The 15196-nt window shown below is 43.1% G+C and overlaps 1 protein-coding gene and 1 non-coding gene across 2 annotated transcripts; both read left to right on the top strand.

Moving 5' to 3' along the window:
- The first annotated feature begins 6369 nt into the window (after positions 1 to 6369).
- Positions 6370 to 9291, top strand: RPL37 (ribosomal protein L37). The gene is made up of 4 exons (XM_003274378.4): positions 6370 to 6517; positions 7094 to 7229; positions 7432 to 7516; positions 9172 to 9291. The coding sequence occupies exons 1-4, from the start codon at positions 6515 to 6517 to the stop codon at positions 9239 to 9241; spliced, it is 294 nt and encodes a 97-aa protein (XP_003274426.1). The 5' UTR covers positions 6370 to 6514; the 3' UTR covers positions 9242 to 9291.
- Positions 9010 to 9089, top strand: LOC115835754. The gene has a single exon (XR_004030776.1). It is a non-coding gene; the product is annotated as a small nucleolar RNA SNORD72 (small nucleolar RNA).
- Positions 9292 to 15196: the final 5905 nt, after the last annotated feature.

Below are 15196 nucleotides of genomic sequence, written 5' to 3'. Positions count from 1 at the left end.
ACCAGGTATTCCCTGCTCAGAGAACTATACTATGATGCCAAGAATGTAAATTATTGATATTTGAGCCGGCCGGGCGCGGTGGCTCACGCCTGTAATCCCAGCACTTTGGGAGGCCGAGACGGGCGGATCACGAGGTCAGGAGTTCAAGACTAGCCTGGCCGACATAGTGAAACCTCGTCTCTACTAAAAATACAAAAAAAATTAGCCGGGCGTGGTGGTGGGCGCCTGTAGTCCCAGCTACGCGGGAGGCTGAGGCAGGAGAATGGCGTGAACCCCGGAGGCAGAGGTTGTAGTGAGCTGAGGGCTCGCCACTACACTCCAGCCTGGGTGACAGAGTGAGACTCTGACTCAAAAAAAATAAAAATAAAAATAAAAAAAGATATTTGGCGGGCATCTGGCAATATACAGCAATAAATAAATAAAATAGAAGGCAGACAAAAATAAAACTTCATATCCTTCAACCCAGCTATTCCAGTTCTAGGAAATTATCTTAAGGAAATAATCAAGCAAATGCCCAAAGATGTATGTATAAGAATCTGCATTACAACATTGTTTACAACAGTAGAAAATTGAAAATAACCAAAATTGGGGTTTAGGGAATAAATATTGACATGTCGACGGTGAAACACCAAAGAACTGTTAAAAAGGATAAAGTACATCTCTACATATTGACAAGTAATGATATCCATGATATATTGCTATGGAAACAGCAAGTTATAGATCTCATTTTTGTATTAAAAAACTTAATGTGTATATAGTATATGTATGTAATATGTGTATACAGATATACATTATATTTTAAAGAAGACAGTCAAGAGATATCCCAAATTTTAACACTGGTTATCTCTGAGAATATGATTACAGGGAGATTTATACTTCCACTTTAAACATTACTATTTAATATTTTACATTTTTGGTTTTTTATTATTATTTATTTTAAGAAAATTATCTGGTTGGTCTTTATTTACTCCTTCACAGTTCACAAGAACCTGAAAGCGATCTGCATAACCAGCAACAGGATACTGGATGAATAAACTGTGATATTTCTGATAACATAATATTACATGGCATTCAAAAAGAATGAACTTCAGTGACCCACAATATAGAGAAATCATAACAATAGTAAGGAAAAACTGTAAATCCCAAAAGATTATATACAGTATGACACCCTTTTTAAAAGTTGAAAATAAACACACCCTTACATTTAAGAGTATACATGAAGTCATTAAAATTATACAAAACTAAAAGCAAAGAATGATAAATATGAAATTCCGAATGATGGTTACCTCACATATGGGGAGCTTGGGGATGGGATGGGATTGGGGAGGAGATCATGGATGTCCTACAATGTAGGAGTTGGGCCTATCACGGCTACTGTATTGTTAAAGGTAAATAGCTAATATGTAAATAAAAGCAGAACATGCATGAACCAATGCTATTAGGAACCAAGGATAATGAGTAATACAATTCTGGTATCTCCAAGGTTAAAACAGAATTTTAAAATCCTGGCTGGGCGAGGTGGCTCATGCCTGTAATCCCAGCACTTTGGGAGTCTGAGGAAGATCACTCGAGACCAGGAGTTTGAGGCCAACCTAAGCAACATAGCAAGACCCTGTCTCTACAAAAACTTTAAAAATTATCTGGTCATGATGGTGTGCATCTGTAGTCCCAGCTGCTTGGGAAGGGAGGCTGAGGCAGGACAGCTGCTTCGGCCCAGAAGTTTGAGGTTGTAGTACGTTACTCTAGCCTAGGCTTTTAAAAAAAAAATCCTCATATGATATTAAAAATTAATATTAGGTAAGAGTTTTATAAAATTGAAGAGTTTTAAAATTTTTATTTACTTTGACCAATTATAATCATATGTAATTATGGGATATTCAGTAATTTTATATGTATGCAGTGTAGAATGATTCACTCAAATTAACATATACATCACCTTCAATACTTATAATTTATTCCTCTTGTCTGTGACTTTGTATCCTTTGACCAGCACCCTTCCCTTCTCCGCAACTCCCAGCCTCTCTCTGGTAACCACCATTATACTCTAGGTAAGAGTTTTAAAATATGTATCTCAAAAGTATGGCTTTCAAGTGATGCATCCCACCTCATGCCCACAATTTGATTGGCACTGTCATAAAGATTGCCAATTTTTTGTTGTTGTTGTTCAACTTGATCAGGAAGGTACTTTAATAACAGGTCTCCCAAACCACCAGTCTCCTCTCCAATGCTCCACCCTAAAGATGCTCCTTTCTCACAATAACCTTTCTGAGATTTCAAAGCCGATGGGAAAAAAGTGTTCACTTGAAGTGGGAAACTTAGCACTGAAATTTAAACTTCCTTCTAGAAGTTTTCGTTTTGTTTTGTTTTGAAACAGAGTCTCACTCTGTTGCCCTGACTGGAGTGCAATGGTGCAATCATAACTCGCAGCAGCCTCAAACTCCTGGGCTCGAGCAATCCTCCCCCGTCAGCTTCCTGAGTAGCTGGGAGTATAGGCTTGGCCAACCTGTTCAGCTATTTTTTTTTTTTTTTTTAAGACAGAGTCTCGCTCTGTCGCCCAGGCTGGAGTGCAATGGCGCAATCTCGGCTCACTGCAAGCTCCGCCTCCCGGGTTCACGCCATTCTCCTGCCTCAGCCTCTCCGAGTAGCTGGGACTACAGGCGCCCGCCACCACGCCCGGCTAATTTTTTGTATTTTTAGTAGAGACGGGGTTTCACCGTGGTCTCGATCTCCTGACCTCGTGATCTGCCCGCCTCGGCCTCCCAAAGTGCTGGGATTACAAGCGTGAGCCAAGCTCTTTTTAAAAAAAATTTTTGTAGAGACAGGGTTTCACTACATTTTCCAGGCTGGTCTCAAACTCCTGGGTTTAAGCAATCTTCCCGCCTTGGCCTCCCAAACTGCTAAGATTACAGGCGTGAACCACATTTTTTTTTATTATTTGTAGAGATGGGGTCTCCCTATGTCGCCCAGGCTGTCCTGGGCTCAAGTGATCCTCCCACCTTGGCCTCCCAGAGTGCTGCGATTACAAGTGTGAGCCACCATGCCAGGCTGTCTAGTTTAAATTGTTTCTTGATGGCCGGGTGCAGTGGCTCACGCCTGTAATCGCAGCACTTTGGGAGGCTGAGGCAGGCGGATCACCTGAGGTCGGGAGTTCAAGACAAGCCTGACCAACATGGAGAAACCCCATCTCTACTAAAAATACAAAGTTAGCTTGGCATGGTGGTCAATGCCTGTAATCCCAGCTACTTGAGAGGCTGAGGCAGGAGAATCACTTGAACCCGGGAGGTGGAGGTTGCGGTGAGCCAAGATAGCATCATTGCACTCCAGCCTGGGCAACAAGAGCAAAACTCCGTCTCAAAAAAAAAAAAAAAATTGTTTCTTCATAACAGAAATTTGCATAGCACACACAGCCTTAGAATGCAAAGGAAGTGAGCTGGGGGAAGGGTGAGTGTAACCAGAATGTTCTCTATTATATAAAATATAGCCAGGAGGTTACTAAATTGAAAGAATAGACCTCAAATCGGAATGAATAACACAGGACTAAAAGTTTTAAATGTGTTCTATTTTATTATTGTTTTTTGGGTTTTTTTTGTTGTTGTTGTTAGGCTAGTCTCGAACTCCCAACCTCAGGTGATCTGCCTGCCTCAGCCTCCCAAAGTGCTGGGATACAGGTGTAAGCCACCGCACCCAGCCTTATTATTAGTTGTTGTTAATCTTACTGTGCTAATTCATAAATTAAACTTTATCATAGGTATGAATGTACAGAAAATTCTCCCTTGAATTGCTGCTAACGAATTTATGTGATGTTTTAAAGACAAAAGTCAACAGTAATTTCATGTATTGTAGAAATAAAAAGAGGCAGGTCTCAGTGCTGAGTCCTGGTGGTCAAAGGACTTGATTGTATCAGAACCATGGATGCAGGACTTAACATAGTTTCTATCACTGCCAAAAAGCAAAATGTCAGGGGGTGAATGCCTAGGCTAACAGCCTTAGATCATCCATTTCAGATGTTGATCTAGTCCTGGCTGGGCATAGTGGCTCACACCTGTCATCCCAGAACTTTGGGAGACTGAGGGGGGTCTGATCACTGGAGGTCAGGAGTTTGACACCAGCCTGGCCAACATGGTGAAACTCCGTCTCTACTAAAAATACAAAATATTAGCCGGGCGTGGTGGCGGCGTGCGCTTGTAGTCCCAGCTACTTGGGAGGCTGAGGCACAAGAATTGCTTGAACCCGGGAGGTAGAGGTTGCAGTGAGTCGAGATGGTGCCACTGCACTCCAGCCCAGGTGACAGAGTGAGACCCTGTCTCAAAAAAAAAACAAAAAAAAAAAGTTGATATAGTCACTAGTCCTGACCTAAACCTAGCAATTGTATAGAAAATTGGAGGGTCTGACTAGCCTTCATAGACCTCTAGAAAGCCAAGGGTTTACTTGATCAGGGCAAAATTTACATGGTTTGACATATACCAAAAAGAACCACCTAACACTAGAGAGGAGGAAAAATAATTCTCTCCTGTCTTCAATTCTGGGAATGTCTGGAGTAAAGAGACTGACATAATGCCTGTCACACTGCTTGGTTCCTTAATGGTTGACACCTGTCCTACCTTTTCTACACTGACCTCATTTCTCATAGCCCCCGTGGTAGGCAGAATAATGGCTGTCTCCAAAGATCACAAGGTACTAATCCCCTTAACCTATGAATAAATTAGGTTATGTGGCAAAGGACAATTATAATTGCAGAGGGAATTAAGGTTGCTAATTAGCGAAACTGAAGATAAGGAAGTTATCTGGGTGGAGTCAACATAATCACAAGGGGCCTTAAAAGTAGGAGAGGGATGGCAGGGCACCCAAGCCCTTTGAGAGACCAAGACAGGAAGGTTCAGGAGTTCAAGACCAGCCTGGACAACAGTGAGACCTTGTGTCTACTACAAATAAAAATAAAAGGAAAGGAAAAAGAATAAGACGGATGCAGAATAAAGAGTAATGCAATGTGAGAAAGACTACAGTAGTCTCCACTTATCCAAGGTTTCCCTTTGCAGGATTTCAGGGTTTGTTACCCCATGGTCAACCATGGTTTAAAAATAGTTGAGTACAGGACAATAACATATTTGGAGAAAAAGAGACCGACCACATTCACATAACTTTTATTACAGTATACTGTTATGATTGTTCTATTAGTTGTTGTTAATCTTTTATGGCGCCTAATTCATAAATTTAACTTCATCACAGGTACACATGTACCGAAAAAACAGTATATATAGGGTTTGGTGTTGTGGTTTCAGGCATCCACTGAAGGTCTTGGAACTTAACCCACAGAAACGGGGGAAACTACAGTATCACTGGTTTTGAAGATGCAAGAGAGCAATAAACCAAGGAGTTTGGGCAGTCTCTAGAAGCTGAGAAAGGAAAGAAAACAGATTCTCCCTCCTAGAACCTCCAAGAAAGGAAAGCAGCTCTGGCAACATTTCATTTTTAGTTTTTGGGTTTGTTTTTTTTTGAGACAGAGTCTCACTCAGTCACCCAAGCTAGAGTGCAATGGCGCAATCTCACTGCAGCCTCCACCTTCCGGGTTCAAGCCTCCCTCCACCTCCACCCCGAGTAGCTGGATTGGCAGGCGCGCGCCACCACGCCTGGATGATTTTTTGTATTTTTTTTGTAGCGACAGCGTCTCCCTATGTTGCCCAGGCTGGTCTCCAACGCCTGGGCTCAAGAGATACGCCCGCCTCAGCCTCCCAAAGTGCTGGGATTACAGGCGTAAGCCACGGCGCCAGGCCCTTGGAAACTATATTGAGCAAGTTCCATGTGTGATTCCTTGGCACAATGAAATATGGGATCAGATAACTTGCCTCTGATTTACTACAGTAACAACAACAACAACAAAATCACTGTCTGCCTTTCCCTTTACATTCTAAGCTCCAGCTGCATGCCTCCGTACTCCTCGCGACCTCTCACAGGAAAAGTCAGCGTCGGCCAAAAGCTTCCGGGATCGGAATGAGGAGGCGGCTGGAGAAGTTGCTTTCTCCTGAATAGGGATTATCCCAGGCGCAGACGGTCATTACACGCCGGGGACGCTCAGTCGGTGCGGGTACCCCCGGGCACGGCCAGCCTCGCATTCCAGGTTTTCCATGTGCTTAGAAGGCAGTAATAGACGGTATAGCAACAGATCTGACTGCTAACGTGCGAAACCGATCAGTACTAGCAGTAGCACCAGCAACAGCAGCACCAAAAGCAAAACTGTAATCTGAACGGCCCTCAGGGTCCAAGCGAGCCCGGCGAAGACTCGCCCATCCGGTCGCCAGGAAACTGGGAGTCCCGCCCGCCTTTCCGGCACCGAAAAGCGATCAGCCCTGTCTGGTACCGCATCCTCCTCTTGACCCCAACGACACTACGACGACGGACGCTTGACAACGCTGCACCGCGCCCCGCAGGAAGTACTTCCCTGGGCGGAAGCTTCTGAGCGTGATATAGCGGAAGTGCCTTCTCTTCCGGTCTTTCTGGTCTCGGCCGCAGAAGCGAGATGGTGAGTTGTGACCGTGGTCTGTGTGAATCGCGTTCCATCCTCGTCCTTTGTGCCTCCCTGCTTGCTGTCCTTTGGGGTTTGGCAAGATTCCGGATAAGGGGAACTGGTTGGCAGGAAAGAGGCATGCGGTGGCCCTCAAGAGCCAGAAGAATGACTGCTAACTGGTGCCTGGGGGACCGATCCCGCCGTAATTGTGGAGCTAGAGCTGCATTGTGTCCTTTGCCTCGGTCCAACCTTTGGAGACCTTTCACAGCTCTAGCCTTGGTTGGGAGTCGAGGGAAGGAGTTTGGGAATGTTTGGTTCTGTGTAACAATGAAATAATTCATTGGTGATGCTGTCTGGCCGGAGTCTATACAGATAAAGTGTATTTCAGAACATTGCAACTCTTGTGGAGGGCTTTAGGTAACGTAAAATGCGGGTAGTGGTCTCTGACTTGGCATTCGTGGAAAGAGGCTTCTCCCACAGTTTCGACCTTTATGATTGCCTTTAAATTTTATCAGTAGTTGGTTTCCCGGAGAACTAGAGTAAATCTAGAAGTTGCCAGGTTTCAGAACTATTTATTCCTCTAATGTGCAGACGAAGGGAACGTCATCGTTTGGAAAGCGTCGCAATAAGACGCACACATTGTGCCGCCGCTGTGGCTCTAAGGCCTACCACCTTCAGAAGTCGACCTGTGGCAAATGTGGCTACCCTGCCAAGCGCAAGAGAAAGTGTAAGTAACATTTTTCAGGCCAACTGTGTTAGCTTTTGTTTGTATTGCGCATAAGTGGGGGCATAGGTTTGAACTTTATTTGTTGCCGGTCTTAAAACTTGTACATCTGTATGCCGATGAGGTGGCATAGAACTTGTGTGTTAATACCTACAAGGTGTGTGGGGGAAAACCGTTTGAAATCTTTTCTGAACTTATGTTTTAGATAACTGGAGTGCCAAGGCTAAAAGACGAAATACCACCGGAACTGGTCGAATGAGGCACCTAAAAATTGTATACCGCAGATTCAGGTACAGTTTGTATGTTCGATCATAATTGGTCCTATGGGCTTGAATGAAACCCTCGTGTTTACTTGTAAACAGATAACACTACCCTGATGGTTACTGGGGATGAGATGTTGGAAGCTTTTTGTTTTTTGTTGTTGTCGAAGTAGGGTTTCACTATGTTGCCCAAGCTTGAGTGTAGTGGCACGATCACGGCTCACTGCAGCCTCAGTCTCCCCAGCCTCAGGTAATCTCACCTCAGCCGCCCGAGTACCCGGGACTACCGGTGTGCGCCGCCACATGCCCAGCTAAATTTGTATTTATTGTAGAGAATGGGATTTTGTCATGTTACCCAGGCTAATCTCGGAATTCCTGGGCTCAAGCCATCGGCCTGCCCAGGGTGCTGGGGTTACAGGCGTGAGCTACCGCCCCAGGCCAGATGTTGAAAGCTTTTATCTTCTGCCGCTGTAACCTTGACATAAGTTAGTTTGGATTTTATTAGTAGTTTTTTCACTAAACAGTAGTATAAATTTAAATATCAGTAGCATTGTTTGAACTAGGGTCCCAAAGTGTTGATATTTATTAGGTTTATCTTTAGTGTCAAAATTTGTCAAGACAGTAGTGAATAAGGTCTGGAGTCAGGCTTGGTTCAACAGAAAAAGGTTGAACCTTTCTCTGTGGGCAAGAGTGCTGTAGAAAACTGCCCTGGTTGCTGCTGTTGCCTTGCGGTCTTGTTACTCAAGAGTCTTGGCCTTAGAGTTATAAATGCAGAAATCTCAGCTCCGCCCTAGACTTACCTGAGAGAACCTGCATATTAAAGAGTAGTTACTAGGAGATTAACCCATCTAAGATCTCAGCTAAGATTCAGAATGATGCAGACTTAACTTTAAAGCTGGTGCTCCTTCCATTACTATGTTCTATTTCAGCAATTCTCAGCTGTTGATATTTTGGGCTGGATAATTCTTTGTGGTGGAATTGTCCAGTGCAAAATTGAATATTTTGCAGAATCCCTAGCCTCTACCCACTCAGTCTCCAGAGTGTCCAGTTTTAAAGATAACAAGGCAGTTCAGGGCTTTGTAGACACCCACAAGTGTGTTCATGTGCTGAAGCAACTTTCTTCGCATTTAGGGTCATAACGTTTTTGTGGACTTAATATTGAGTGGTCTGTTAGTACGATATAGGAGTTAAGAGCTTGAACTGAAGCCAGGCTTTTAAAAGTAGGATAGTTGACCTTAGCGTAGATACGGATGTTAAATAAGTTAAAATGCAAAGCTCTTGGTTTAGAAAATGTCTGCCATTAAACACGCTCATTTTTTTTCCTTGCTTAGTGAAAGTAGTTGGGATCTATTCTCAGCATAGGGAACCATTTTCACAAATAATCTGTGATCTCTTGCCAAATACGAACAAACATACTGGCCCAATGACTAGTATAGCCAAATAAGTTTTTGAGCCTTTATTGCGATTGCGGTTAACTATATCCGAAAATGGGTATCTTTAAGCAAAGTGAAGTAAAGAATTGCAGCTTATCAGTGATGTTGTAAAAATAAATGTCTGAACATATGAATGCAGTATTGATTTCAGCATTGAACTGAGATAAGCGCATTGAAATCTGTTTAACAAAAATTAAAATTGATGCATCGATGTTGCTGAAGTAACTTGTTCTTGTTTTTGACATCTTGCAGGCATGGATTCCGTGAAGGAACAACACCTAAACCCAAGAGGGCAGCTGTTGCAGCATCCAGTTCATCTTAAGAATGTCAACAATTAGTCATGCAATAAATGTTCTGGTTTTAAAAAATACATATCTGGTGTTTGGTAAGGTATTTTTAATCAATTAGGCTTGTAGTATCAGTGAAATACTGTAGGTTTAGGGACTGGGCTAGCTTCATATCAGATTTACTTGTTAAGTGACTGTTTTGGAATGTTTACTTTTGGACTGGGGTTGTAACACGGTTTAAGGCAATGAGAAACAAGCAGAATTCCAGGAGTCCTTGAAGCAGGGGGCACTGGAAGACAATATAGCAGATTAAAATAGCACAGCTCATGTGGCATAGATGGGTATTTAAGATGTTTGAGTAAATTTGAAAGAGTATGATGTTTAAATCACCTTTAGCAGCTTGTTCATCTGCTATACTGTCATGACTTTAGGGGGATGATTATTAGTCACATAGAGCTTGAGAGTACCACTGGAAACGTATGGGTAGGAGTGGCTTCTGTATTTCAAAAGATGATCTTATCCTAGTATCTGTAATGCTCACTTGGCACACCTGATTTGTGGGCTGTGTGTAAGGTGGCTAGCTAAGTGAAAAAAGCCTGCTAGGTGTGAGTAAACTTAAGAATATGTAAATAGGTTTGACAAAAAGTAGGGCTGGGTGCAAGTAAAGATTGAGCAGGAAATAAAGGAAAATCAAGTATATAAACCCTGAGATTTGTAGACTAAAGGCAGTGATGTGGGCCTACTTGGTCGAATTTTTTTAGCCCTCAACTTGGTAATTGGGTGTTTCTGTGTTAAAGCACTGAAACTTGCTGTCGTGCCTTCCTAGTTTTGGTGGTTTATTGACAGGGTTGGGTTTTTTGTTCTTTTTTTTTTTAAATGAAGGGACAAAGTCAACTGGACTGCTGAGTGAGAGGGCAGGGGCAGTTGAAGGGAACATGAATATGAATGCTAGAATAGCTACATAAAATAGTGATGTAGCCAAGTCATACTATTTAAATTATAATTCTCCACTGTGTTTAGAATAACACCTGAGGTTCTTAACCTGGCCTTACAACTTTTACTTGTAACCTGGAATGGCTTTATAATGTGCTAGCTAATTGCTACTCTCATCTTGTATTTTAACTCCGAATTTACCCTTCAGGTCTCAGCTTCTGAACATTCACTTGTAAAGAAACCCTGCTGATTAAATCTCTCTTGGGCTTCCTCCCGAAATGTGAGACTATACTTTAAAGATGTATGGTTAGAGTCCAATTGACATTGCCTTTCTTGTTTACAGATAGTGCAATGCCACAATCCCAGCTCACTGCAGCCTCTAATTCCTGGGCTCCAGTCAAGTGGTTCTCCTGCCTCAGCCTTGTGAGTAGCTGGGACTACAGATGCACACCACCACACCTGGCTAATTTTTGTGTGTTTTTTGTAGAGATGGAGATTCACTCGGCTAATTCTTTTTGTATTCTTAGTGGAGACTGGGTTTCAACATGTTGGCCAGGCTGGTCTCGAAATCGACCTCATGATCCACTGCCTCAGCCTCCCAAAGTGCTAGGATTACAGGTATGAGCCACCGTGCCCGGCTGTCATCACCAAACTTTCAAGTGAAGATAGTCTATTGAAGATTGAACAACGACCTTGAAAGACAGCTGAGTTCCTGTGGGTATAATGTAAAGCTGGTGAAGTTTGGCCAGTTTGGGCTTCAGAAGTCTAAGTCTAGTGAAAGTACCCTGACCCCCATATAAACAACCCTTGAGGCCGGGCACAGTGGCTCACGGCTGTAATCCTGGCACTTTGGGAGGCTGAGGTGGGCAGATCACAAGGTCGAGATCGAGACCACCCTGGCCCACATGGTGAGACCCCAACTCCACAAAAATACAAAAATTAGCTGGGCGTGGTGGCATGTGCCTGTAGTCTCAGCTACTTGAGAGGCTGAGGCAGAGGTTGCAGTGAGCTGAGATCATGCCACTGCACTCCAGCCTGGTGACAAAGTGAGACTCGCCTCAAAAAAAAAAACCCCTTGAACTGATGACTCAATTTTCAAATGAAACAAAATAAGCAGTGGATCTTGCACTGGAGATGGAGTTAAACTATGTTGCCCAGGCTGGTCCTGGACTCCTGGTTTCAAGTGATCCTCTCATCTTGGCCTCCCAAAGTGCTGGGATTACAGGGACGAGCCACCACACCCCACCTGTTGTCTATATTTCTATCTTTAACAGCACTTAGTCCTGCCTTAAGTTAGAGTTATGTATAGAGACCCGTTATACTTTAAATTTTTCAGCAGAAATTATGCTTTTATCTTCTCTGCAGTGTTATATGTAGGTGTGCAAAAATGTTAAATTTATTTTTCCTAAGTACCCCATGTGCTTTTCAACTCTGTCCTCTGCCTGAAAAGCCTCCCTCCAGCCCCTACTTCCCTCCCATCTTAGTTCACATGTCAGGTTGATTTGCCCCCAGCTGTCGAATAAAGCAGACTACCTGTTTCCACGTGTAACTGGTTATGTTCTGTAAAGTTACAAAAATAGAAAGGTTGAATCTGTGGCAGCCAGGCGTGGTAGCTCACGCCTATAATCCCAGCACTTTGGGAGGCCAAGGTGGGTGGATCACCTGAGGCCGGGAGTTTGAGACCAGCCTGACCAACATGGAGAAACCCCATCTCTACTAAAAATACAAAAAAATTAGCAAGGCGTGGTGGTGCATGCCTGTAATCCCAGCTACTAGGGAGGCTGAGGCAGGAGAATTGCTTGAACCTGGGAGACGGAGGTTGCAGTGAGCCGAGACTGCGCCATTGCACTTCAGCCTGGACAACAAGAGCGAAACTCCGTCTCAAAAATAAAAAAGGTTGAGTCTGTGGCGTTGAAAACCTTTGGGAATTATACCTTAATTGTAACTCCCATAGTAAATGTGTCCTGCACTTAATAAACAAGTAGTAAAAGGCAGACTCATTCAGTAAACTAGTGAGCCAAAGTTGAAAAGTACAGTTACTTCAGAGGCCTCACCTCTAATTGAGACACAATTATATATTGTTCATATATATATATGCACGCTATGATGGATAAATGCATGAGTTGCTGTGAGAGCATTGGAAAGGAGCTTGTCACTCAATAGGTGAAGCCAGGCTAAGATTTAAGGTGAGCCAGGGAGGACTTGAAGGAATCATGATGAGAGAGAAGGTAAGTGGCTTTGCCAGCAATGAAACAGCTGACATAATGGTAACGAGTCAGAGGAGGGCATAACTATGAAACTGCGGACACCTTGGTTGTCAGGTTAGAAGGGTGGGGTGTAGGGTTGGTAAGAAAAGAATTGAGGGAAGAGCAGTGATCAGATTATGAAGAATTTGTCTTGAGAAATTATAGAGGATTTAAACCAGAATGTTAGGAATAGTTATTCTAGCAAGATGAATGTGGAAAGTGTTAGTGTGCATGTGATGAGTCTTGAAGCTGGAAACTAGGTGACAGGTTCTAAAATAGTTCATGTGAAAATCATGACAGACCAAGGCAGTGGCTGTGGGGCTGTCGGGGAGTTCCCTACAGAGAATCTAAAACTTGAATGTGCAAGTGAGTAGCCAACTTCCAAGCCTGTTTCTGTATAATTTAAGCACGAAAATGAGAACACTGAGATTTGATAGGCATTTAGAAGTCAGAGTAAGCAAGAGGACTTGAGTTCGTCGATGAACTTCAGTAACTATCCTTGACTTAGTATTGGTGGAAACCATTTGTGAATTTACAGACTCCAAAAACAAAAGATATTTAGAGTCTCAAAGTAAGATTTGGGGAGATGTCCATTGGAGACAGAAGTGGAGAGAGGGAGAAGTTCATTTGTTGACATATTTATGTGTGGTGCACCTACTGTATGCCAAGCCATGTTAGAGATACTGTGGGAGCAAAACCAGACATGGTTCCTGCCCTCTGACTCCAGTGGTTGCAGAATTAGCCCAGGAACTAGAATTGGATGGAGTCACACAAACCAAGAAAGGGGATTGTTTGAGGGGGGCACTCGGTCACATGTGGCTGAGGCCAAAGAGAATTGAAGATATATTTTAAAATTCTGGATTTGGCAAAATTTAGGCTAGTGTTTACTTTTCATAAACCTCTCTCATGTTGGAGCATCAAAGAAAAAAGTTTGTCAAGAGGTCAGGAGATTGGGCAGTGAGGAATGGGGAGTTTAGTTTGAAAGACAACACTAGATACTTTTGGAAGTTTACCTATTCTGATGTTCCCTTTTATTGACTAAATGGTGCCCTTCATTCATGAAGCAAGTATCTATTTAGTGACTACTATGTGTCAAAAGCTATTCTAGGCCCAGAAACTTTTAAATGGAAAACAAGACACTGCTCGCACAGATTTCAATCATGCATATACTGTATGTATGTTTGTGGAAGGTGACATAATAGACAATTGCAGATAGTGATAAGTGTGTAAAGACAAAGATACCATGAGCATAATAGTGGGGATGGAGGAACTTTTAGAAAGGTGGTTAAGAAAGCTGAATGATAAGGAGCCATTCTTTTGTCTTTACCTGAATGACTTATCATTCAGCCCTTTTTGAGTTTTGGGTTGCTTGCAAAGTTCAACCTTTCCTGTAATTGAAACTTTATTTTGTAATAGCATAACTTAAGAAGAGCAAAGCAATAAATTACAGAATTATTTTACTGAAGAACTTGTTTCAGAGAAAGAGGCTGTTTCACATTTATTAGCACATTTGGATTATATTTAGGTGTGTTTGTTTTTTTTAAAACAAAGGAGTTTGGATCATAATACAAGAGAAGCACAGGGCGAAGACTCTGCATAACCTCAGGAACTAAGAATGGAAGGACTGGCCAGGCCTGGTGGTGCACACCTATAATCCCAGCTACTCAAGAGGCTGAGGCGAGAGAATCGCTTGAGCCTAGGGGGCAGAGGTTGCAGTGAGCTGAGAGAACGCCATTGCACTCCAGTCTGGGCGACAGAGCGAGACTCCATCTCAAAAACAAAAAAGAAAGAAAAAGAAAGGACTTAAGCAAAATCTTCCTTGTAAGTAGAAGGATGTTTTGACAAGAAAAGTTGCAATGAGAAAATGGTTCTTACGTACACGAGTATGTAGAATAAGCATCGTGTGTGGATTGGATTGAGATCAAATCATTGCTTTTATTTTTGTGTCTTTATACGGTGGGAGTATACCCTGGTGCCCCAGGATGAAGACTTGACCTGACCCATATATTTTTAGATTACAGATAACAAAAAGTATTTTCATCATGATTAGTTGCGAAAACAGTTTTATTTCAATAAGTAAAATGTGCAGTCCTATGTAATCGTCAGAAAGTAATCTTAATTCTAGCTTGGGTGTGCTTTAAACTGCAAGCTGGCAGTGGAGAGAGCACGATTCCTCTGATTTCAGCTTTCTCCTTATACTTTTCTGGTGCTGCGAGCTGCAAGTTAACTCCTCAGTGGGATTAAAGTGTAGACTGGAGGTACGAAAGGCGAGGAGTGAGTTGGGGTGGTTCTTCCTTGGCTGGCTGGCTTCATAATCCCTGGAGCCCGCAGATAATTAAGCCGACTTTTTCTGTCTCCGGTATTTGTATGACCTCTTTGGAGGTTCCCTGCTGGGTTACCTGTCATGTAGTTCCCTTGTATCTGATGGACCCATCTCAATTTAAAATAGTCTGCCAGGTTCGGAGGCTCATGCTTGTCATCCCAGCGCTTTGGGAGGCTCAGAGGTGCCGTTGACTTGAGCCCAAGAGTTTGAGACCAGCCTGGGCAACCTGGTGAAACCTTCTCTATTAAAAATACAAAAAATTAGCCAGGCGTGGTGGTATGTGCCTGTAGTCCCAGCTACTCGGGGCTGAGGTGGAAGGATCGCTTGAGCTTGAGAGGTCAAGGCTGCAGTGAACCTTGATTGTGCCACTGCACTCCAGCCTCAGTCCTGAGGTTTTCTTTACCTCTGGGGGGCTATTTTATGCTGGCTCTCTCCTGAGTGTCACACATCTGGTCCTCAGGAAACATTCTCACATCCCTGGCCTGAAA

Source organism: Nomascus leucogenys, chromosome 6 (assembly GCF_006542625.1).
Source record: "Nomascus leucogenys isolate Asia chromosome 6, Asia_NLE_v1, whole genome shotgun sequence".
In the NCBI taxonomy this organism is placed as follows: Eukaryota; Metazoa; Chordata; class Mammalia; order Primates; family Hylobatidae; genus Nomascus; species Nomascus leucogenys.
The sequence above is the reverse complement of the archived record's forward strand: the minus strand, read 5'-3'. Positions and strand labels throughout refer to the sequence as shown.